Here is a 22390-nt window from a genome sequence, read left to right on the forward strand (position 1 = left end):
AATCGTCTGCTTCCGGGTCCCTGATAATGCTCAGCCTTACTCGTTTGCTTGTCGCTGTCACGGAGCAATGCGAATGCACGTCTTGTCGGAGGAAGCAAAGCAAACATGATGTCGGAATCAGGCCGTCGGTTGCCTCATGTTTCTTTGCAAGGATTATGTGGCGATAGTGATCTCGACCGGAGTGGGGAGAGGAAGGACGGGCCCCCTGGCGCTCTCTCGTTCCCCAGGGAAGCCTTTGAGGCCTGGGAACGCGTCGACAGCGCGATTCCAATATTCCAATCCTTGTTTCTTTTTTGTCTTGGTGCACACTTCTTCCGCATCACGATTTCAGTCCATTCTGGGCCAGTAATTTCAACCACTTTCCGAGAAGAACAAGGAGTCACTGCTGCATCTCTCTAAAACCAAGTAAGCGTGATATTGGGATACCACAATACTACCCCAGCCTGCACGTATTTGTTGTAGTGCAAGGTCAGGACACTCTTTTTCTGTCTGGTCTCGTCCATCGCATGACCGAAGCCGTTCCTAACGGTAGTGGCGCTTTTATCACTAATGATTTAGGCCATATCTGTCGTCCACAGGCCGAGTGCTACTACGCTCCCCAAATAATTTCCTAACCCTCTAAACCAAGATTTTGTTTCCTTCCCTTCCAGAGCATCTGCAAAAAGAAAAGTGCTTGAATGTCGGGCAATGTGGAGTCCGAGCCCAAGTCCAATGTCTCGTCGTTTTTCCAGCACACCTCAATGGGCGAGCTCAGGGCCCTGATCAAGGCGAAGCTGCTCCGGCGCCACAGCAACTCACCATCGGTAACCTCGAGCAGGGACAGTACCAAGTCTGGGCGGCCAGGGTCCCAGAGGAGCACCAATTATGCAGCTTCGTCAAATCATACCTCGAAAGAAGCTGGTGAGGACGGCAACCACAAAGGAGCAATAGTCAACACGGAAATAGAGCCCAAGGTTTCGAGCACATACTCGCAGAGCAACGACTCTCGGGCAGACGGTATGAAAATGGGTGCAGGCAAAAGCAGACCATCTACGGGGGTGTCTACGTCCGCTGCAGCAAGAAATGCCGAGCAGAGAGAGCCTACGAAGGTGGCAGCAATATCACCGGGAGACACGGAATCCATGGAAACTAATACTTTGACGCCCGATTCCAACATCAACAACAATAATTATGATGACAATGAAGACGGTCAGATCCACGAAAAGGAATCAGAAAAAGGAAAAGCAAGGGAAAAGGAAATGGACATGGCTTCTGTAGCCCATGGTGAGACACTAGCTAGCGCCAACGTTAATACCAGCACCAGCACAGGCACAGGCACAAGCACTGGCAACTCCAACGAAACAGCCGATGAAGGCTCCACGCTCGGTACATGCAGCGATCAGCAGCAGCATAATACTCGGGCCCCAGGCCTAGCAAAAGCTAATTCCCCGGCGGCTGCAACTGCGACTGCGACTGCATTAACATCTCCTGCAGTCAACAACACTTCTCTCCCCAGCATTACCGAGCAACCTGCGACTCCAGATAATGCAATTGAATCGCCCACAATAGACTCGGTCACGGACAAAGCCATCGCTGCTACACTACTAAAACCTCCACCCTCCCTCAAAACTAGCTCCGAACCTGCTTCCACGACAACACCTTCGGCTCATGCTCATCAAACCCCCGCGAATGCTGATACTCATGCCCGCCGGCCAGCTGCTCTGACTGATCCCGACCGAGCCGACGCTGTTGGCATCGACATTGTCACCCCCGTCTCACCCAGCCTACATTCCTCTCCCACCGCATCTCGTCCCGCCGTTCCAAGACGCCAGAGCCTCGTGCCCAGCCGACAGGAGGCCTTGATCAGGACCCTCCTGGACTCGGGACAGGTGCACGACCTGGATTCGGACCAACTACTGCCTATTAGCGGAAACATGGTGACCAGGAAGATCTGGGTCAAGCGACCAGGGGCTTCGGCCACCATGGTCACAATCAACGAAGAGGATTTGGTCGACGATGTGCGCGACATGATCCTACGCAAATACGCCAATTCCCTCGGCCGCCAGTTCGACTCTCCAGACCTCACAATCCGCATCGCTCCAAAGGAACAGAACCCTCGTCACCTCCAACCAGACGAACCGATGGGAAGGACGATCGATGCATATTTCCCAGGCGGACAAACCGTGGACGACGCCCTTCTGATCGACGTTCCAACACGCAGAACTCCGAAAGCGTCACCCAATATCAGATACTACAGCGACGATGTCAACAGGCCTCACGAATCAGGGACCGAGTACTTTCCACCATATCCCCCGGCAGCTCAATCACACGCAACACTAGCCACCAACGGAGGCGCAATGCACATGACTCCTTCCATGGCCATTCTCAACAACGGTCAATTGCCTCCATTACCCTCTCCTGGCGGTAGCGCTGCGAGACGTCTGGCTGCGAGGCCGAAGATACAGAGATTGCATACTGCTTCTCCGATATCGACTGCCACCAGTCATGTATCGCACACACAACACCCAGTACCGGTTCCGGCAAGCATTGGTACGCACACTTATACTACAAGACCTCAGCGATCAAGGACTCACTCAGGTGCCTCCACAGATCAGACAAACCATGCCGCTCATCCGCATGCTCACCCGCCTCCGAGCGCTCCTCCGATGCCCACACCTCCCGCACCGGAACGCATTGCCACTCCCCCACCTCCCAGGGTGGCATCGCCTCGGTCTTTTGCACGCCCCAAGAAGAAGAAGACCATGGAGGCCCCGTCACTTCCACCTGGCATGCTGAACGGCAGTGTTCCGCCCATCAATGTTCTGATCGTCGAAGACAACATCATCAACTTGAAACTACTCGAAGCTTTCGTCAAACGACTCAAGGTTAGATGGCAAACAGCAATGAATGGCCGAGACGCTGTTACCAAGTGGAGATCGGGTGGGTTTCATTTGGTCTTGATGGACATTCAGCTACCAATCATGAATGGTCTGGACGCTACTCGCGAAATCAGAAGAATCGAAAAAGTCAACTCGATAGGCGTCTTCTCCTCATCTGCCAGCCGAGCTCCAGATGAGGTTCAAGGCGAGCTGGACGAAAAGGATAAGCTTCCGAACACGGAGATGTTCAAGAGCCCTGTAATTATTGTAGCCTTGACAGCCAGTTCCCTTCAGAGCGACAGACACGAAGCCTTGGCTGCTGGCTGCAACGATTTCTTGACAAAGGTATGTCCTCATCGGTCCCGTTCAAAAGACACGCTAATCATATCTCGCTGTAGCCCGTAAACTTTGTCTGGTTAGAGAGAAAGGTTATGGAGTGGGGATGTATGCAAGCCTTGATCGATTTTGATGGTTGGAGAAAGTGGAAGGACTTCTCGCAAAAGGCACTGGAGGATGAGTCAGCTAAAAAGGCTGCCGCCGCAAAGGCCAAAGCGAAGAAGCGGCAATCAGTGTCTGGAGCAGCAACAGCTACGGCTGCTGCTTAATCTGCATAACAAGGATTCCGGCCATTCATGGATGCAGCCTTGCAACATATGCTCGGCTCAGCAGTCTTCTAAAGAGCTGGATTTATTGAGTTAGTTTACTTCGACTTCTGTCCAGCGGGCCCGGGTCTGCACATCCGAGAAAACATCACAGGAACCGACTGCGGTTTTGCTATGTCACGCGACTCGACGGGATTGCCGGTCTTCGAAAGAAAAATAAGAGTATAATCATATCCGGAAACATATCTCTGTTTCCCATAGGCCACTTGGGACAGGTTGATTGTATCATAGCAACAGGGTGGGCTGGATTGGCTTCGAAACAACGAGCTAGCAAACGAAAATGGAGGTTGGCTCAACATACTTAATGATACCACTTTTCACATGTTTCATCTTGAGTCCTTGAATCACCGTTGATATTTGTCTGTAATCGTCTGTACAACCACCAGCCCATCGGCGAATGAATTCAGGGTCGTAGGGGGCGGGCATTCTATTGCGGTAGAGGTAACGAGCATGTTCTCGTGGTGGAATAACATTTTCGGCAAAGACGATCAGGATAGCGATCGTGATGAATACCAACAAGAGTAGATGCCCCAAAGGCTCTGCCACTGGCCTGTTTCAGGCTCATAATTCACCTTCCACGTGTAATCATAGCCCACTGGCCACGGTTACTGATGGTTGGTATGTCTATAGGTTGCCCTCGAGACTTGGAAACATGCAGGAAGAAACGCCCAGGGCCACGCTCCATCCAACCTGCTGCCATACGGAACGCCTGCGATGTCACGTAAGATGATTGTCTTCTTCTGTGGGATATGAGATAGTATGAACCACCTGGATTATTATACTTGGACACTTGCTCCCGTCATACTTCCGATAAACGGTCTTTTGGAAGTGGAGTAGTGTCGTCGCACATATATACGGAGATCTCCCAGGCCCTCGCGTGTGTCCGGGGATACACAAAAACACAATTCGACCATCTGGCAACACCCACACTGTATATGTGCATGACACAAGATCCTCATACCATACTGAATTCGCGGTGTAGAACAGCATCATTGCAACAAAGCTGAAGCACTCCGGTTTGTTGCCAACATACGTACAGTTCGTGTTTCCCGTCTGATTCAGTAGAGGGTGCGCAAACGTAAGGGAACCAGTACGCGGAGAACGTCCTCAATATTAATCCGGTGCAGTACCGTTTTGACAAGACACGAGTAACCGCCAGCATAGGTTACTCCTAGGCTCAGGCATTACAAGAAAGTGAGAGGTTTTTCATCATGTGATTTCATCTAGGGCAAATTGCCGAGGGGATCAACACAGCCATTTGTAATGGATGCCGAAGCACAGAATGCATGGCTGTTGCCACCTGCAGAAAATCTTGCAAAATAAAATGTACGCCGAATTGCCATACAAATTCGTGTTCTCACGAGTAGCATCCGGTGATAAGCCAGGTTTGCTAACAAATATCACAAGTGTCGGGGGTTTATACTAGCAAGTATGGCAGCCACGCGGATGAGTTAGAAGACCTCGATGTTGCTTCATTCCGTTTAATATACTGCCAAGTGGTAGAGCCGAGATTCGGCGATCTCTCCAAGCACTTTTAGGGAAACCTTCAGGTTTCATGAGATGGAGTGAGCTGGAGCTGCCAGAATCGGTTAGGATGAGTTAGAATCATTTGTAGCGATGTCACTGGCAACAGATGGAACAAGATTAAATAAACTTGGGTTTCGGTTCGTTTTTACTGCTGGCGGTGTGGAGTCTACTCGTGCGTACCAACTTCTGTAACCCCCCTGCTTGACTATACCGAAGAGCGTTCTTTGAAGTTGTACTATGTATGTATCAGAGGACCCCAGTCTAGACTTCATACTCATTCCAGGAACCCAGATAATAAGCTCCGCGTTCGATTTAGATGGGAAATCGTCATCGTGATAGGATGGGAAAGTCGTGAAACCCCTGTTCAAGGAAAGTTCCTCTACCGTGGCGCGTCGCAATCTAGTCTAGCTTCTGCCAATTTTGGCGCGGCTGCTCTTTGACAGGGACCCATTACGTCATAAACAGAAACATTGAATCTTGGAAATGAAGCGCTAACCTTTGCGCACGGGAGTCTCAAATTTGGTGATTTCGCACCTTCATTCTTGGGTTGTGTCGCCTCAGCTCTTCACCGACATTCCAGACGTACTTCAGACGATCATACGCGTTGTTTCCGTGCAGCGTTGATCTACAATTCACGAAGACACACCACGGCACGATTCGCGAGTAAATACGACAAGTCAAGATGGGCCTCTTCGGCATGGCCCTGAGCTACTTGCTCTTCTCATTACTGCACTTTTGCCAGTTTGTAATGGCACTGGTTGTCATAGGTCTCTATGGCACCGATCTCGACCGGGCTCGCAAAGCTCATGTATATGCTGATGGAAAATGGGTAAGTTTTCCCCATCCAATCTCAAAGAGCTCAGCGTCTCTTGACTTGGAAGAATCGCAATGGCAGCTTGGCACGAATCAGTGGACTGATCTCATACATAGGTCTACGCGGTCGTCGTTGGATCACTGTCCGCCCTGACTTCGATCCTCTACTTCATCCCTTTCATCCTCCGCTTTGCTCTAGTGCCGGCCTGGAGCTTGGTTATCTTCATACTCTGGTGCGCAGTATTTGGCATCTTTGGCAAGATGTACATCCACGAGAACCCGGAAGGAAACGGGGATATCACCCGGATGAAGAACGCCGTGTGGATCGACCTGGTCAACTTGCTGTTATGGTTCGTGGGAACAGTCTTTGGTGCCGCCTACTGGTGGGCTCACAAGGAGCGACACAGCCGATTTACAGGACGCGCCACCCTCGGCCGTAATGCCTCGACACGAACCTCGTCTGCTTGGAGGGCGTAAAGGCGTTTCAGGTTCCATGGAATATTTTAGCGATACAGACCATGACCTAGGCGATAATGAGTATGTGTGAGATGAAAGGAAACTACGGGCATTAATGATGGGCGTCGGACCAAGGTTGCTTCTAAGCCATGTATATGATACCACTTTCTGGCGCGCGATTGCTGTCCATAGCGGATAGCTGTTTGGATTTTCAGTATACCCCTGCTCGCGCATTAGTATTACGGAGTCAGATGTTTAGCAACAATTAATAACGTACACAAATACTGCCATGTTGACCGCTTAATAGTCTGTGTTTTCCACGTTCGCGTGCGCAGCGTAAGGACCGACTGTTGAGGGGTATGGAATTTTGGAGATCGCGTACCGTGTAGGGAACTTGCTTGCATAAAAGGGAAGAAATTGGAGATAGGGGTGCGTGAGAAGACACTGGGTAGATGAGCGTTCTCCCTTGCGGAACTCTGACCTCGTAAATGGAACTATTGCAAAGTCGGCTCCATCGACGTTTGGAGCCAGCAGCCTACCGCTCGGAGTGTGTATATGTGACATAACCTATACTCTGAAGATAACTTTCCTCTTCAGAGCGTGGGTTAAGGGGACGGCCGCGCTTTCGGGATAGGCACTCTCGGGGTACGCAATATGGGGACATGAGAGTTTCTATTAGATTGAGGCGTCACCACCAGTTAGCAACTATGTTGACTTGGTGTGTGGTGGAGGCCTTGAGCTCTGTTCTGCCTCGAACTGCATTTTGCTACAAGTGAAAATGAAATAATACAAAACAAAAGCTACTGGCGCCAAACATGCGGCCGGACTAAACAAGATCGACAGGCTGACCCAATTTGAACATGTGAACATTTCACCATAGTCCAAGGTCAACTTACTCTTAGCTTAGAGGCCAATGCTCCCATTGACAAATTACACTAAGTTGGTCTCAAAGACATCGTGGAGCCATCTGCCATCAAGCCATACATGGCAGGTAATTCACAATATCTTCCGCAAGTTACCTCGATCCACAAGCTTGGACAGTGGCAGGCTAGCTTCCTCTAGTGTTGCGACCCTGCAAAGGTCATTGCAGGGTTCTTCGTAGTTCCACCGACGTCATGAAGCCGCTACGGGGATAGCCCCTATGCCTTTGAGTGGTCCTTGCTTTAACATTTATGGAACTGAACAGAGTATGCTGCGAGGGCGTGGGGAAGTATGGATTGTTTGTACGGAGCACTCTCAACACCATCCTTCGATGCAGCCATACATCTCCTGAGGACGCCTGCATTTGAGCGGAGTTGTAGAAATTGGATACCTTTACTGTAATGTGAGGCGAAATATTTCGCCACCGAGTCCCGAGATCCTCACGATCCCTCAACCTCTGCTGACACGTTGGAGGTTCGAAAAAGGGTTTTTGCAGAGTTGTCCTAAATATTTGTTGATGGATTGCATCGATCAGCATGCGCCAAAACAAGTTCTGTGGCTTTGTTTTCCCTCGATACCACGCCAGCCATAATCGTTTCGAGGATTGATCATCACAGATCGGCGTGCCGTGTCTGATGCCACCAAAAGACGTCGAATCGGCGGCTCACGAGCGGGAAGAGCCAAGGCAGATTCTCAAACAGACGCGCCCACAAGATTGCAATCACCACGGTAAACGTGAAGATCAAAGTCGTGGTGTGGTGTATTACAAACCGTGGTATAGACTGCAGCATGTTTTGAATTAATACCAACAGTAGAGGGGGTGCATTATCGACGTCCATGTTGACACAAATGATGTATGTCCGACTTCCGTTAGACATCAAGATCGGCCGCTCGCTCGATCGCAGAGGCTGGCTATGCGGCCTGCATGCATGATAACCGAAGAAAAGGCGTCGACACTGCAGAAACTTTTGTCGCCTTCTCAAAGTCCTTCAATCAGGAGACAGGAATAACATCTGAAACATTACAACTTTGTGGATCAAATGTTCAAGTCACAGCAGCCTACAGGAGCATCGCCCAATGCCAGGCAAGCCAGGCATGAGGCGCCAAAGAGCCAAGGGACGTACAAGTCCTAAAGGCGGTCGGGTTCTTGCAGATCGCTGCATGTTTGTCTCACGTCGCTCTATCGTCATCTGCATGAGTACTACAGGAATAAGGTCATAAACAACAGTGACATGCGACCACACTCAATACTGCAGGTGCGAGTGGTTACACCGGATAGTGTAAGCCCACTTTGGGCAGCGCAACGTTGACTAATACTCCATCTTGGAGCATTGCATGCGACGCGGACAGACATGGATTACCATCCTCGCGCTGCCTCGTATGAATCACAATTCCTACCCGACAGATACCACCTCAAGCCAAGTGACAGAATATGCGCAACTTTGAAGCAAGTAATGCAAGCTTTCGGGTGGTGTTGTTCCCATACATAGGGTTGCACGCTGGTGTGGTCCGGGCCGGGTGATGAATCTGTGCACGGGAAGTGCAATCCATTCAGATAAGGCAGATCATTTATCTGCATGGATCCAACCAGTGTTTAACTTTTATAAGGGTCCAACGTCGATGCTTTTCAGGGTCCTCCAGCCTCTAACCTTCGAGTCTCCTTGTGTTCATTGGAAGAGCTCCTGGCACCTGATAAGGCTAATGATTGTGTTTGTACCTTGTCAACCGGCTCCGAGCTCTTGATCTAAACCTGATACGAGCTGTCAAGTAGATCTGCTATCCTTTTTTGCACATTTCTGGCAGCACCTTCTAAGCTCCATCCATCACTTCACTTTTTGAACCAGTTTTGTCTCGATTATCAAGTCATCAGACAGCCAAGCAGTCACCTGTGATTCTCAACATTCTGACATTTCAGCACCTTTCCTACACTGACCTGCGCCGTCGTCGAACCAACGTCTGAGAGTCTATGGTTTCTCGGACGGTAACTTCTCACTTCAAGACATCGACACCCTCATTCACATGCCACTCATTTTTGATCATCCCGGTTAAAGGAGACTCAAAATCTAAGAGGTCAACGAAGTGGAAACAGGGCAACAAAGGTGGCCTTCGTAGTATATGCGGGTCCTCTCCATCACACCTCACCTGTGCCGTTGGACAAATTGTCAGTGGAGACATCACACCAGAAAGACGACGATCTAAACTCAGCTATTTCAGCTGGAGAAAGCATCTCTCGTTGCGGTGTGCCTTGTTCAATTAGTTTATTAGCTTCCGAAGACCCTTTTTCCAAGTTCAAAACATTCCCTGCATTGCAAGGTAAGCCGCCCTTTTCTCAACAAGCATTGCCATTGTGCATATCCCCAGACCTACCTACCGCTTTATACTCTGCCACGGCAACGGCGGGGTTGCATCAACTCCCTGCCTCAGACGCGCGTACCGAAAAACACAAGCACTCAAGCAATCGCGACAGCTTGAGCTATATACAGCTGCTGTGAAGGTTCCCCGGGTTTGCGGACAAAGCCATCACACCAGAGCTTGCAAGCAACCACACAAGTGACACTCTGATACTCGATACGACCCCCAATTGCGAAGAGAGCGGCGCGATTTCTTTACGAGGTCATAATCGCAACATCTCTACAGACTAATGCTAATTTTCTGTCCTCCGCCCTAGGACGCCCAGAAGTTCGGAAGCCCTGGTTCACGGTAGTCTCATTTGATGCTTAAGAAATGGCCAGCATTGGCCGTTCATTCAAGCCACCGTCGTTGTTGACTACGATGGCTGCTTCACGCCGTCCAGGTATGCAGGGCAGGTCCGTGTCCAACTTATCAAACACTTCGGAAATGTCGTCAGCACCATCTTCACCTGGTGATTTCAATCACGATGAGATCCTCTTCTCAGCAAGACCATCTCCGACGCCTCAGGGCAGTCCCTGGCCTGACCTTGCTAAGAGACCAAGCGAGATGCATTTGAAGCTTCCTGGTACGTTAAATTCTTTTATACAATTATTATTATTATTATTATTATTATTGAAACCTTCTTCTCATGAGTTGTTTATGGTTCCTGAGTTTCTACTTCATATTTCCATTCCATATCCCCATTCCCCGCTCCATGACTTGGATCATATTTTATCCTCGGTCGCAGAGGCACACGTTCATGTAGAGTTTACATGCACCATGTTCTCCTCTATTCGGAGATATTCTCGTGGTGGCTTGTTGCCGTTCTTGCCGGAGTCGCATCGCGAGACGAAGGATAGTAGCCTCTATCCGATCCAATCCGGTCCGGCGCCCCATCTGCACGCATTGGTCATTGGATGGTTGAGCAGCCAAAGCAGCCGCTAATGCCCCCCGCCACACCCATTGTCGTACCATCAAGCAGGGTATTGGCGGGGTGCTTCAGCATTCGCTTGCTGGGGTTTTCAGGGTCTGGGGGTCCCTCGGATCCTGCTATGGGCGCCGTGGCTTGCCTTGCGGCTCCAAGCGGCTTTAGTGGCATTCTCTAGCGAGAATGGCGCACAACCAAGAGTTTGGGTCCGAACCCGAGCGCCATTTCCCCTGTAATTCTACCCTTGCGGGTTTCCCATTCCGAGCATGGGATTCCCAGTTTTCGCGCTCCATGACCCGGATTGCCCTTTCTACACAGTAACGCTGCCAGCGGTCAGCGACCAAGTGCGTCACATAGTCACATTGCGACTGGCTCCGGTCCCCCTACCTTACATTTTTCACCATACATTTCACCACACAACACAACACAACACTAACCTTGGTCCGATAACAATTGCTGACTCGTCCAAAATTATAGAGGCAGCGTCACCGCCCTCTTCGCCAACATCTGCTAGCCGGCCTATTGCCATTGAACTTCCTACCATTAAGAAGTCAACACCTAGCAGCTCATCAGTATACACTCCACCAGCACCACTATCAGCACGCGGAGATCTTCCTGGGTAGGTTGTTTTGCCCTGAGCCGTGACATTTGATTCTTCTTTTCTATTCGAGAACAAAGGAAAGGAAAAAGTCAACATGACCCGGTTGCTCGTTTTGCACAGCTAACACCTTTGTTGAATTTAGCGGATATTTCCCATTTCATGAGGATCAGGCCCGCGTCTACCGTAGCCATCCATTTCACCTAGACGCATCGAAAGCACGGCAAAAGTCTATTCAGGACGCACAGGCTTGCTCGCCGGACTGTCTTCCGCTTCCATCTGCTCCTCCAGTCACTGGCCTGGCCCCATCAGCAAGAGTCCCATTACCTGTCAAAATGCCTTCTCAGACCACGGCGCCTCCCCCAAAGGCAATGGCTGGCCGCAATACCCCCGTTGCATCCTACATGCCCAGCGGGGCTCATGCAAACCCTCTTCCCATGGGGAAATACTACCCTTCGAACTATGAGAACAGACAACCGGAGCAACACTTATCACCAAATCGTCCACCTGTATCGGTGTCACCATCCACGGGAATCAAGTCTGAGTCTCATGTGCCCACACTTCGAGCAGATGGTCCAGCACATTCGCGACAGGAATCCGAGGCTAAGCGTCGACTGCAACAGTACCAGAGAGACATGATTGCACAGGCGACTTTGGCGCTCAGCGGCGGAAATGTCAATGCGGCGGCACGCAATGCGATATCCTTGAGAAACATGGGCTTCACCGGCATTCCCACAAAGCCCAGCAAGCCGAATCTTATGCCGCTTGGGAGCCCTGGTCCCGTGACACCACTGGATCTCGAAACAAACGACGACGATTACCTCGGTGTTCGATCAGGCCGTTCAGAGGACCAACCACACATGGAGGAAGTTGCACGGGCAATACGGGCTGAGGAAGAGCGACGCCGCCGGGAAGGCGCGCGTTCACCGGCTCTTAGCCCTGTATTCTGAGTACCCCGTCTCGGAACACCTGCGAAAATATCTCAACAAGTTATCGGTAGAGCTTCCCATTTGGAGATAAGGCGTCTCACACAACGTTGGATGACGTCGAAACCCAATGGTCCGATGGCGTCCACAGGCCAGTCATCATCAAGTTTCATACACGTCTTGGTTCCGGTCAAACTCGCCACTTTGGACTTGAGCGAATAAAGCAAAGCTCACGCTACCCCCGCAAGATCATTCAGTTTGAAGCAGCAAATAAACGGCTGTTAAACACGACTCCTCCATGATACCCATTATACCTTCTGCGTCCGGCAAGATGATCTGGGAGGAAGATCTGAGCCGGACATCACCATAGAATTACAGATCCATTTTTCTTTATCGCCATAGAGTTAGGCAACGGAGTTTCACGAGCACCCAGCCGGTTGATGCATGGGTTTCGATTCAACATGCTTTGAGATCGTTTTCATTTGTTTGGTTTTGTTTCGCATGAACGAGGCGTGTGTGTGTGTGTGTGTGGTCCCCGAAAAGGAAAAAGGAGAAACAGCTATGAAACTGCAAAGGAGCAGTTTGAAATGACGTCGGGGATAGCAGTGTGAGGAAGCAGGCTCGAAGGTTACGCTGGTCTCAAAAGACTAGATAGATCAAATCAAAATGAGCACAGTTGAACGCACAAATCCTTTTCACATTTTTCCTTCTCTCTCTTTTTCTTTTCTTTTCTTTCTTTGTTATCATTTCTCATATTGCGCCGTGGTTAGTTGTTCCGTCAAGGCATCAACCAATCGCTGAACTTTTGTATTGCTTGGTGCTTGGCGCTTGGGTGCCGACCAATGGCTTCGCGGCGATGGTTCAATATACTTCCTGTCGCTGGAATTCATCATAGCCTATAATCAGTATCCTTTGCGAACGGAGCCAGCTGTTCACTTGCAAGCAAAAGCATCAGCAACGCCTGAAGTGTGATAATGGCCGAGACAAAACAATGATAATTATTTAAGTCATAATTCGTGATGTCGACATACAAAAAGCCATAAACTACCCCCCTCCACCCAAAAAAAAAAAAAAAAAAAGGAAAACCAGCAGTAAACTGATCAACGGGTTAGCCTAACCTCCTTTTTTGAATTTACCATTCAACGCCGTAACTGACATGCTCGACGTCGGTCACGTCACGTGGGGCGGTTCCTTTTCGAGAACGACGTCCTTTCATGCCTCCTTGCAATAATTGGCGGGAAAATTGCCCTTGGTGCCTCTCAACTCGCCAACCCACCAATCCTGATCCGTGCCCGTCTTCTTGACCACTCGAATCCGGTCGCCCTCTTGAAACGACAAGTCCCCGGCGCCCTGGCCTGCGAACGCGTATTGTGCCACCATGAATTCCTCTGGCAGTTTGTTGGAGGCAATACGTTTGGGCGGCGGCGGCGGCGGCTTCTTCTTGCCTAATGCAGGGTTGACGCTGGCGGAGGAGATGGTAGACGGAGCTGTCGATGCTGCGCTCGGAGGCCTGGTTGAGAAGTAGTCGGTCCGCGGCTTCTGCGAGTTAGGCGAAAGTCTGCCCGGCGAGATCCTCCCAGGCGAGATCCTACCAGGCGAAAGACCCCGAGGCGAAACAGTGCCCGGTGGTGAACGTCCGAAGCCGGATGCGGTGGTAAACTCGGTCGGGACACCCAAATTCGAGTTGGAGGCGAAATTTGCATTACTGAAACTAGGCCGTGGCCCAGGGGTCGCGATGGGTGTTGAAATACTTGGTGTCGATGGGATTCGGTTTGGTCTGGGAGGCATAGGGCCGGGCCCTTCGTCCCTTGGAGGGACAGGATTGGTCGAGGCACGTCGGAAGCCAACGGTGCCAGTAGAGGGTTTCCGGCCTTCTTCAGGCTGTGGTTCTATGGTGACATGCATAGGTTGTCTTGCGGCTCGGCCGTGAGCGATGCAACTAACAGACTCTACCTCTTTTCTTGCCGGACCGAAGGCAGCTTGCCATGTTGCGATGACGTCCTCCATGGGTGGCGGTGGCGATGGGAAGTTGTGCGTTTCGCAGTAGTTGTGTAGGACTGTGTAGTACAGGCCGAGCAGGCGGTTCTGTATCATAACGATTGAGCTCACCAAGGGAGGTACTATGCTGAATGCAGCGTTGACGATAGGCGGCAAAGTCTCCCGGACATGATTATCAATTGTCTGGAACTCCTTGACTGATTGTTAGCACCGAGCTGCGGTTCGTGTTGTGCTGCAACCTCGGCGTAGGCCACGCGGAAGGACAAGAACGTACATCGGTAACTTTAGCGACTTCCTCCTGAGCCTTGACCAGAGCCATTTCGTCCTTGGGAGACTTTCCAGGCTTTCTCTGCAACTTCAGGGCTTTGTCCTGCGCCTTTTCGTAGTCCAGCCTCCTGTTCTCTCGTTTCTTGATGGTCTTTCGAAGGGGGGCAAGGCAGTCTCGTGCAGTGGTTGCCGGCACAATGATGCTAGACTCTATGACGGCAAGCTCCTCTATGAGATCGGTCTTGAGTTGGCCGTATTCACCCTTCAGTTCAAAGGTCCGGTTTAGCTGCAGTTCGGGGGTACCAGTTGCCGGTCGGACAGTGGCTCTACCAGTGCCTTCGATCGGGTCGTATAGTCCTTCATACTCGGTGACTATGCCTAGCTGCGTGGACGTCAGGGCGACCCATGAATCGCGCCATGATTTGGTGTTTTCGATGATCTGTCATGGTGAATAGTGGGTTAGATATATGCATAGGATTTTTGCGTTGAAACCTTGGAATGAATTGTACCTTGGCAAGAACATTGTCTGCATCCTCGTAATCATTTAATACGGCACTGACTTTGGCATTGTCGCCGGGAGCCTTGTGGGTGAGCTTCCCAAACTGTCTCTGCACTGCCTGCATTGTCGGTAGCTGCTCTGCCTGGGCTCTGTGCCTAGCTGTAGGTGGTTTGGTGTAGTTCTGCGGGGTACTCTAACAAATGCGATTCCGGTTGTTGAAGCTGCTGGTTTGGGGCTGCTGAACGAGCGGACATGTGCTGATGATCAGCAGTTCAAATGAATGGAGGCTCTACTCTAACAGAACACATTTGACCGCCCCCCCAAAAAAAATATACAAGCGCAACTCGTTAAGATTGCGGAGGTTAGAGGAATAAGTTTGTGGCAGCGAAGGAGTGTTGCTTGCGCCGCTACTTTGCGTCAGAGTCAGTGTAGGTAGCTTCCTCGCTTCCCAGGACTACCAGTATGGATCCCCGGCACATCTAGGATGTACATGCGCACATAGGATGTGCAGTAGGATGGAGGATGTAGGCACTCCGTAGTAGGCAGTAGTGCGTGGTGGAACGCCCGAAAGGCACATGGATCAACGGCGCCGTAAGGCTGTGCCTCTTGACTGGGGGTCTAATTCATCGTGATACATGGCAAGGAAAATTGAAAGGACCCGATTAAATGGTGTGCAGGCGCAAAGCAAGTAGTTGTAGGTTTACTCCTTCGACTCGAGTTACGTACAAGAAGCCCTAGGATAAGGACAGGCGTAGCCGTGTAGCCGGTTAGCAAAATACCATGCAGCAGCAGGAGAGGTGCGCGACATGAATTTCTTCATGCAAAACACATCCAACAACCTAACCGTAGATATTTGTTCTCGCCATGCAGTATCCCATTCGTCAATTGATGGATGATGATATTTGATTATTTAAACATGGACGGGCCTGAGTAGTATAATTTGGGTAGCAGTCGCACTTTTGTACGACCAAGTTTCTGTCAGAAGGTTAGTTCGTTGCTTCAGCGAGCCATTGTTTCAACGGCCGGGTGTAGATTAAATCAGACCAGATCAAACCAGACATCGACATGCATAGTAAAACCTTCTAAGGTTAGTACACAGCCATCCTGACGTACAACGCCGCTACAAGCGCTAAACCATGTCGCTCAGAACAATGAATTTGAATTGCCTGTAGGAAAATTGTGCATACTGGCAAGGTTCTTCAACTCAACCCAAGCCAAACGCTGAGAGCCGCCTAACACATGTTAGAGAACGACATGAAGCTACCCGGCCGTACGTCAGCAAACTTTCTGATAAGATTGCCGACTCCATTTGATTGATGCGAGCGTGGAGTTGAAATGGCAGGTTCAGAAGAGTCTTGGAGAACGGAAATATATAAACATTGGTTGCGCATTGCATATATTTCACCTTTAATTAATTTTTCGCTGCCCCCTCACACACCTACATAATAAAAACCCCAAAATAAACGCCCCCCCCCCCCCCCCCCCCCTAGCTGTAGAATTCCATCTGAATGTTCATACATGGAGGAAAGTTGAATCTGCCAAGAGCCCCTCAATGGCCGTGCGATGCGCTATCACTTTATCGGTGACTTAATTGAGGACCGCCGGTGTGTTGCCACTAAGACACGTGCAACCGCGCTACAGTCGCGCCTGCCTGTATGGATGACAACTTTGGAGAGTCGAAACGCGTCTGTCGTTGCCATCATGAGCAAATCTTGAGCAACATCTTTCACGAGAACCACAAGACTAGCCCATATGCTACAACATGGGGTCTTGACAGCATTTTTTATATGAATATTCACGAATGAGTGACTGCTCCAAAGTCGCAATGCCGACAACCTCTCAGGGCATGCAGAGCTTGGCACTGTCCACTTCGGGTCAGGGTCAAGCAAGTAGTGCTCAAGTGCTCGAATTCGTATGCCTCTTTACCCATGATCTGAAGAGGAAACAAAAACGCTGGCAAGATGGGCGTCTCAAGTTCCATTCTTTTAACCAGCGGATCATGGTCTACGATGAGCGGGGAAACTTCATTGGTGACACTCATTGGCGTGAGGACTATGAGTTCGGGGATGGTGAGGAAGTCCAACTGGAGCGCGGCGGCATTCTCGTGCAGACATCGGAATGTGTTGGAAGCCGCAACCAGGACTTGTCTGAGTTGATTGACAAGCGGGTCCAGGAGAAGGTCCAACGACAATCCACTGCCGCTGCTCGCACGTCAAGACCAAGACCAGCTCCAAGCGGAGGAATGCCCGTTGTTCCTCCAGCAGGGACACCTCATTTTCAGCTACGACATACTCCATTGCATGGCCTCGTATCGCCTACGGGGCACCATGGTCGCGCATTGGTCCCAAGCGAATCGCCGTTTGAGCAACGTCAAAGAATGAATGTTCAAGAATCGCCGGGTCTGCAAGAAGAGAGCCCACATCCAGCCAAGCGACGCAGAAGAGAAGCTTCGCCACCAAGCAAGAGCGGATATGCACAAAGCCTCTTCGGTGCGATACTCACGCTGTCTGGGCGCCCTATGAGCAGCGCACCAATTCGCCATAAAGCCATGTCTTCCCAAACGCATCGTCAAGAACATGATACTCCAGTTTCATCTGCTTTGAGCATGCAGGATATCGATGGTGATGAGGTACACGAAGTATCTCTACAAGCGAAAAGTAAGCCTCACCAAGGCGTTCCACTTTCCGAGAGAGAACCTGCAGCCATCAATACTTCAAGACCTCACTCCGAAGCTCTCGTAGGGAAGGATGCAAGGTCTAAAGCAAACATAACGTCTTTGCTACACCAAAGCCGGCCTCAAGTGCCAAGAATTGTCGATAAACCTCGAAAAGCTCCTCTTGCGAAGTCCAGGAGTGCAAACCACTTTATTGAGTCTGATAATGAGGTTGATACAGTGCCTATGGAAGAAAACACCGCCAAGTTGGGTCGGCAAAAGAGGTCCACCACGCATTACAATGTACAGGACCAGCCGCGCCCGAAAGTTAAAGCGCCCACGGATGAGTCTGCTGCTCCATTGGATGCCTCAACAGAACCAAGATACCCGAACAATTCCCAACGATATAAGGCTATAGTCGACGAACTTGATCCTCTTTTGCGACCCTCGCCCGTTGGGCGCAAGCTCTCGATACCCGGAGAGACCACCAAATCACGAGGCAAGCAGCTCAGAAGCACAGAAAATTCGGATTCTGTAATTGAGAAGCCAGTGGTACGTGAGCCTCGAATAGAATTACGAATAGGACCAAGTAAGAGAAGGGGGCTTCTGATGATCTCTGAAAAAGGCAGCAAGAAGGCTCGCAAGCCCAACAAATCTGAATCACAAGCCAACTCTAGCCACTTTGGTTCTCCCCAAACGGTATCGAGTGAGCAGAATGGAAAATCTCTTGTTTTAACTGATGACCATCCTTCAAAGCGTGGCGTGGCTGGTTCAGTACAACGCGATGAGCGTGTTGGTCGGCAGCCATTTAACGACAACCCAATTCTTATAGATGACGATGTGCCTAAAGAAGGCGCCACGATTTCCGATATAAAGAAGACAAAGAGCTCTCACAGGAATGCCGACGGCTCAAGTCATGGATTCACAAACTCCAGCACAGAGGAAGAATTAGCACGCGTTGACACGCTGAATTTTGCTCCAGAAAGGAAAACTGTTACTCGACATTCTGTCATGTCAGCGAATGGGGAGAGCTGTAGCAAATATGGTTCCAGCAATGCTGAAGTGCTTGTAAAGAAGCGACCAAACAAAGATTCGGGATGCAAAGAAAGCCCTGAAAGGCGTAGTAAATGTACACGCCTGGCGGCAAAGGTCGTGGAAGACAGTCATGAAGTTCCAGCAAGAAAGAAGGGAGAAGAGAAGGACCTTGAAGACATATTCAGTCGGCAACCTGGAAATGCACCCCCACCACGACTCGCACAACTTTCCAGGAAAAGTGTACGCAGTAAAGAAGTTATCGGGTTGTTCTTCGAGGATGATGATAATGATGGCCCATTGTTCCAACCGAAGCGCGATGTGCCTAATATCCAACAAGTGAGTGTGGAAGCGCGGATGAGATCTCCAGCAGCCACGAGACCCTCCACGTTGTATGAAGAACGGGGAACAACCCCATTGATGAATGTTGCGGCTATGGTGGCAAGCTCATTGCCTCATAATCAACAACTCCAGAGCTACGCTGATACATACGAAATGGTGGCAACGAATCCCGTCAAGGATGCCAAAGGAAACATGGATTTAGAGGCAGCGCCTTCGAAGCCGGTAGAGATTCCTGCACAAGATCGACGTAACTCACCATTGCCCAGCGACTTGCCTGCTGCAAATTCGAAGCTCCTAACCAGAGCCAGCATGAACTTGGCATCTTCCAAACACGCGAAACTTGCACCATCAGAGGCAGTCATAGCAGAGGTCGAGAGCGTCGTTACCTCTGAAAATCGGCAGGGTCGTTCTGCTTTAGTCGCGGAAGCAGATTCAGAAACTCCTGAAATGGCTAAAAAGATTACGACCACTTTGGAGAATACCAAGCACCCGTCACTTGAGGGGGTCTTGACACAGATTCCGCCTGCTATTAATCGTACAGACCAACCAAGCGATTCAGTCACGAATGCAAACCCGAAAAGCCAAAGTTTTCATGGCCCTGATACCTTGGCAAAACGTAACAACGATCTACAAGCGTCTCGCAGTACTGAGGTTGTGGAAACGACTCGTCCGATACCAAGAAAGCAACCTGAAACTCTTTATAATGTGTCGCTTAAAACCGAGGTGCTGGAAGGTGACAAGCACAGAGAGACAACGAATTCGCTGGTGCACATTGCGAAACCGGTACCGAGGATAGTAAACCCTGCTACACGTGGAAAGAAGGCTGCGAAGCGGACTGATGCAGCGGGACAAATCCCCGAGCGTGTTATTCCCACAGATGACCGAGTCCTTGTGCGTGTTGCAAACAACCCAGCGAAAGAACAATCGAATGCGCTACCAGGATTTTCAAAAGCAAATGGTGGCCCTTGGAGCAGGGAGGCACACGACTTATTCGAGTATAAACGCCCTAGTTGAGCTGTCACTTGCAGTTATGGCTCCTTAAACACACCCTTTCCAAGCGGCGCAAACGGAGATGGAAGGTGACAACGGAAGGCCATTAATAGTGGACTTTGGTGTCGCAAGACTAAAGTGGCTGCATTAGTTTGAGCAGCCCATGAACAGGGTCTTGTCTCTGCAATGGTTTTTAATTGATCAATATGATGTTAGCACACAATCTTGTTGCGGCTGCGGTAAATGCCAATCAAAGATTCGTCCAATGAGGCTCAACGACACGATTAGATTGCCCGCCAAAATTTGAGGCGGCTTTGACAAGTTCTTGTGTTCAAAACTGGGAGTGAACGCCCCTGCTAGAAGCCGGGGGGGTTGAGTGCATTTTGGCCTCAGCTTAAGAATTGCGGTCAGTAGTAAACCGCCAGCTAGTACCCCTCACTTTTCGCATACTCCTCGCCCGTCATATTCGTCGAATTCCACACCGAAAGCCCGCAGATTAACCTGACAAGTCACTGATTAATCAATGTCGTTCTGCGCAAGTTGTAGCGTCACAACGTTATTTTATTGCCAAAATCCGCAGAGCCCCCCCCCTTGTGAACAGACTTGATAGGACTTGCACGTCGCCGGTCACAGGCGCAATTCCTTCCAAGGAAAATGGCCTCTTGGAGTGGGGGCCAGATACCGAGTAGGCGACCCACGTCCTAAGAAAGAAGGCAATCGTGAACGTAGGTATTCTGCCTTATTGTCAGCCTTGAGCCTCGTACATTGGTTTCATATTAGTCCTTCAAGTCCTACACACAATTTTCTTGTGTTTTATCACATCCTTAATCACACCACTGTAGCCTGATTTGTTCTTTCTTATTGCGATCGAAGTCTCATATTGCACGGGTTCCCCTGGCTGCGGCCTGATTCAGTCAGTTTGCGATATACTCGAGTTGCTTTGTTTCACATAAGGCTGTGGGAGCCTTCTAACCCATCTGGACGCCTCGGCAGCCCATCACCATGTCTTTGAAAGTACCAACGACAAGACAACGCAAGTCGAGGAGCAGCGGCCAAGAGGTCCATAAAATCCTAGTAGAACCCACACCTGAAAAACAAGTCATATATGATCAAGTCCGGGATGAAGAAGCACGGTACGAGAAGCAGCGTGATTTAGAGCAACATGTCACATCACAAAGCTATCCCTGCCCTGCTAACCTCAGGGCGCCTCCAATGGTACGCAGCGTGACGAACGAAAGCCATATAAGTGACAGCATGTCACCAGTCTCGACTACAGACATTGCGGATCAAGCAATACCGACGATCGAGGTCTCACACACGGCTGGGAAGCGCCTACGAGGGCGGAGACATGGCCCTTTGCCTGTAGGGAAGAGATTCAAGACCGCAATCAAGAGGAAATTAAACCTTGTTTGTAAACACTGCAAGGAAAAGAAAGTAGTCGTAGGTGCCTTGTATCTTAATGCTCCAGCACTTATCTAATCCGTCTGGATACCAGTGCGACCACTACGACCTGTCAAAGTTTGAAGAAGCTTATCAATTTCGCAAAAGACCCACGCAAACAGAGTCCGCTCGTTTGAGTCCTATACCAACGGACTTGCTGGGCTTTGGGGACGATGACCCGCTAGCACCCGATTTGCCACCCGACGAGGACCTGGGGAGCGACTTAAGTTCGGTTGCTTCGCGGCCAAATTCAAGACAACAAGATCTCCATAACTTCATAAACAATTTTGACAGCCGCAGCGTAAGCCTCGGCACCGGGACTCTCCAAACCTCATTCGGGCGATCATATAACCCAGGCCTTCCAAGTCCTGCTCCACCATTTCAGAACCTATCGCCACCATTTCCCATTGGCAGCGAGATGCCTGCATATCCGGGTCGTTGGAGGTGCGAGTATCGCCGACTGAGCTCGAACTCACTATTGGAGGAAGACTGTTCTTGGTCAGGGCCGGTAGGAGCCTTGAAACAACACTTTGCACTAGAACACTATTCCTTCGAGGAGGAAGAGTGGTGGTTGTGCTGTTTGTCATGCGAATCACTCTCTCTGGGATCCAACCATCCGGTGCAATGTTTGATGCAGAACTGTTACGGGACATCGTGGAAGAGGTGGCTTTATGGCCACACGCTTATCGAAACGCCGGCACTGACACAGTCTGGGGAGTCGGAAAGCGGGTTTTCGTTTGACGCGTCGGGATATGATGACCGTATAAACATTCAGTATGGCGCCCTGTAAGACGGCACATCTGGTACTTGTCCATCGACTTTTGAGATAAATTTTGATATTGGCATTGCTAGTTTTGCCGGCGCTTAGGTTACTGGTTTGCTTTGTCGGCGCAAACTGCATAATCTCGCCCGTTGTGCTTCATATCATTGTGGGATTAGTTTTGACATGATACCCTTTATTATTATTGTTATTGTTGTTGTTCAATATTATTTACCAATTTCTCAATCTCTTGCAGTCGTCGTGGGTATGTCGATCATGAAATAGAGCTCTCTGATGTTGTTAGCCCGGACTATCGTCGAAGCTGATAC

The 22390-nt window shown here is 50.2% G+C and overlaps 7 protein-coding genes across 7 annotated transcripts; 6 read left to right on the plus strand and 1 right to left on the minus strand.

The window, feature by feature from the left end:
• Positions 1 to 1904: 1904 nt before the first annotated feature.
• On the plus strand, positions 1905 to 3463 carry BKA67DRAFT_520662 (uncharacterized protein; the record flags this gene model as incomplete). The annotated part of the gene is made up of 2 exons (XM_046098204.1): positions 1905 to 3203; positions 3257 to 3463. Coding segments are annotated over 2 exons (1506 nt in total), but the record flags the coding sequence as incomplete, so codon positions are not given.
• A 2266-nt stretch (positions 3464 to 5729) lies between these two features.
• On the plus strand, positions 5730 to 6337 carry BKA67DRAFT_660517 (uncharacterized protein; the record flags this gene model as incomplete). Its single annotated transcript, XM_046107644.1, has 2 exons — positions 5730 to 5876; positions 5978 to 6337. The coding sequence occupies 2 exons, from the start codon at positions 5730 to 5732 to the stop codon at positions 6335 to 6337; spliced, it is 507 nt and encodes a 168-aa protein (XP_045956006.1).
• Positions 6338 to 9686: 3349 nt separating this feature from the next.
• Positions 9687 to 10697, plus strand: BKA67DRAFT_335779 (uncharacterized protein). Its single transcript, XM_046096264.1, has one exon. It carries the CDS (start codon positions 9962 to 9964, stop codon positions 10571 to 10573), a length of 612 nt encoding a protein of 203 aa, XP_045956007.1. The 5' UTR covers positions 9687 to 9961; the 3' UTR covers positions 10574 to 10697.
• A 125-nt stretch (positions 10698 to 10822) lies between these two features.
• Positions 10823 to 12104, plus strand: BKA67DRAFT_537588 (uncharacterized protein; the record flags this gene model as incomplete). The annotated part of the gene is made up of 2 exons (XM_046100350.1): positions 10823 to 11175; positions 11300 to 12104. 2 exons carry the CDS (start codon positions 10823 to 10825, stop codon positions 12102 to 12104), a joined length of 1158 nt encoding a protein of 385 aa, XP_045956008.1.
• Positions 12105 to 13292: 1188 nt separating this feature from the next.
• BKA67DRAFT_660519 (uncharacterized protein) lies at positions 13293 to 14968 on the minus strand (the record flags this gene model as incomplete). The annotated part of the gene is made up of 3 exons (XM_046107645.1): positions 13293 to 14270; positions 14353 to 14784; positions 14855 to 14968. 3 exons carry the CDS (start codon positions 14966 to 14968, stop codon positions 13293 to 13295), a joined length of 1524 nt encoding a protein of 507 aa, XP_045956009.1.
• A 1701-nt stretch (positions 14969 to 16669) lies between these two features.
• Positions 16670 to 19885, plus strand: BKA67DRAFT_660520 (uncharacterized protein; the record flags this gene model as incomplete). The annotated part of the gene is made up of 1 exon (XM_046107646.1): positions 16670 to 19885. The coding sequence occupies one exon, from the start codon at positions 16670 to 16672 to the stop codon at positions 19883 to 19885; it is 3216 nt and encodes a 1071-aa protein (XP_045956010.1).
• Positions 19886 to 20863: 978 nt separating this feature from the next.
• BKA67DRAFT_660521 (uncharacterized protein) lies at positions 20864 to 22091 on the plus strand (the record flags this gene model as incomplete). The annotated part of the gene is made up of 2 exons (XM_046107647.1): positions 20864 to 21301; positions 21357 to 22091. 2 exons carry the CDS (start codon positions 20864 to 20866, stop codon positions 22089 to 22091), a joined length of 1173 nt encoding a protein of 390 aa, XP_045956011.1.
• Positions 22092 to 22390: the final 299 nt, after the last annotated feature.

Source organism: Truncatella angustata (assembly GCF_020726525.1).
Source record: "Truncatella angustata strain MPI-SDFR-AT-0073 chromosome Unknown BKA67scaffold_6, whole genome shotgun sequence".
NCBI classification, from domain to species: domain Eukaryota; kingdom Fungi; phylum Ascomycota; class Sordariomycetes; order Amphisphaeriales; family Sporocadaceae; genus Truncatella; species Truncatella angustata.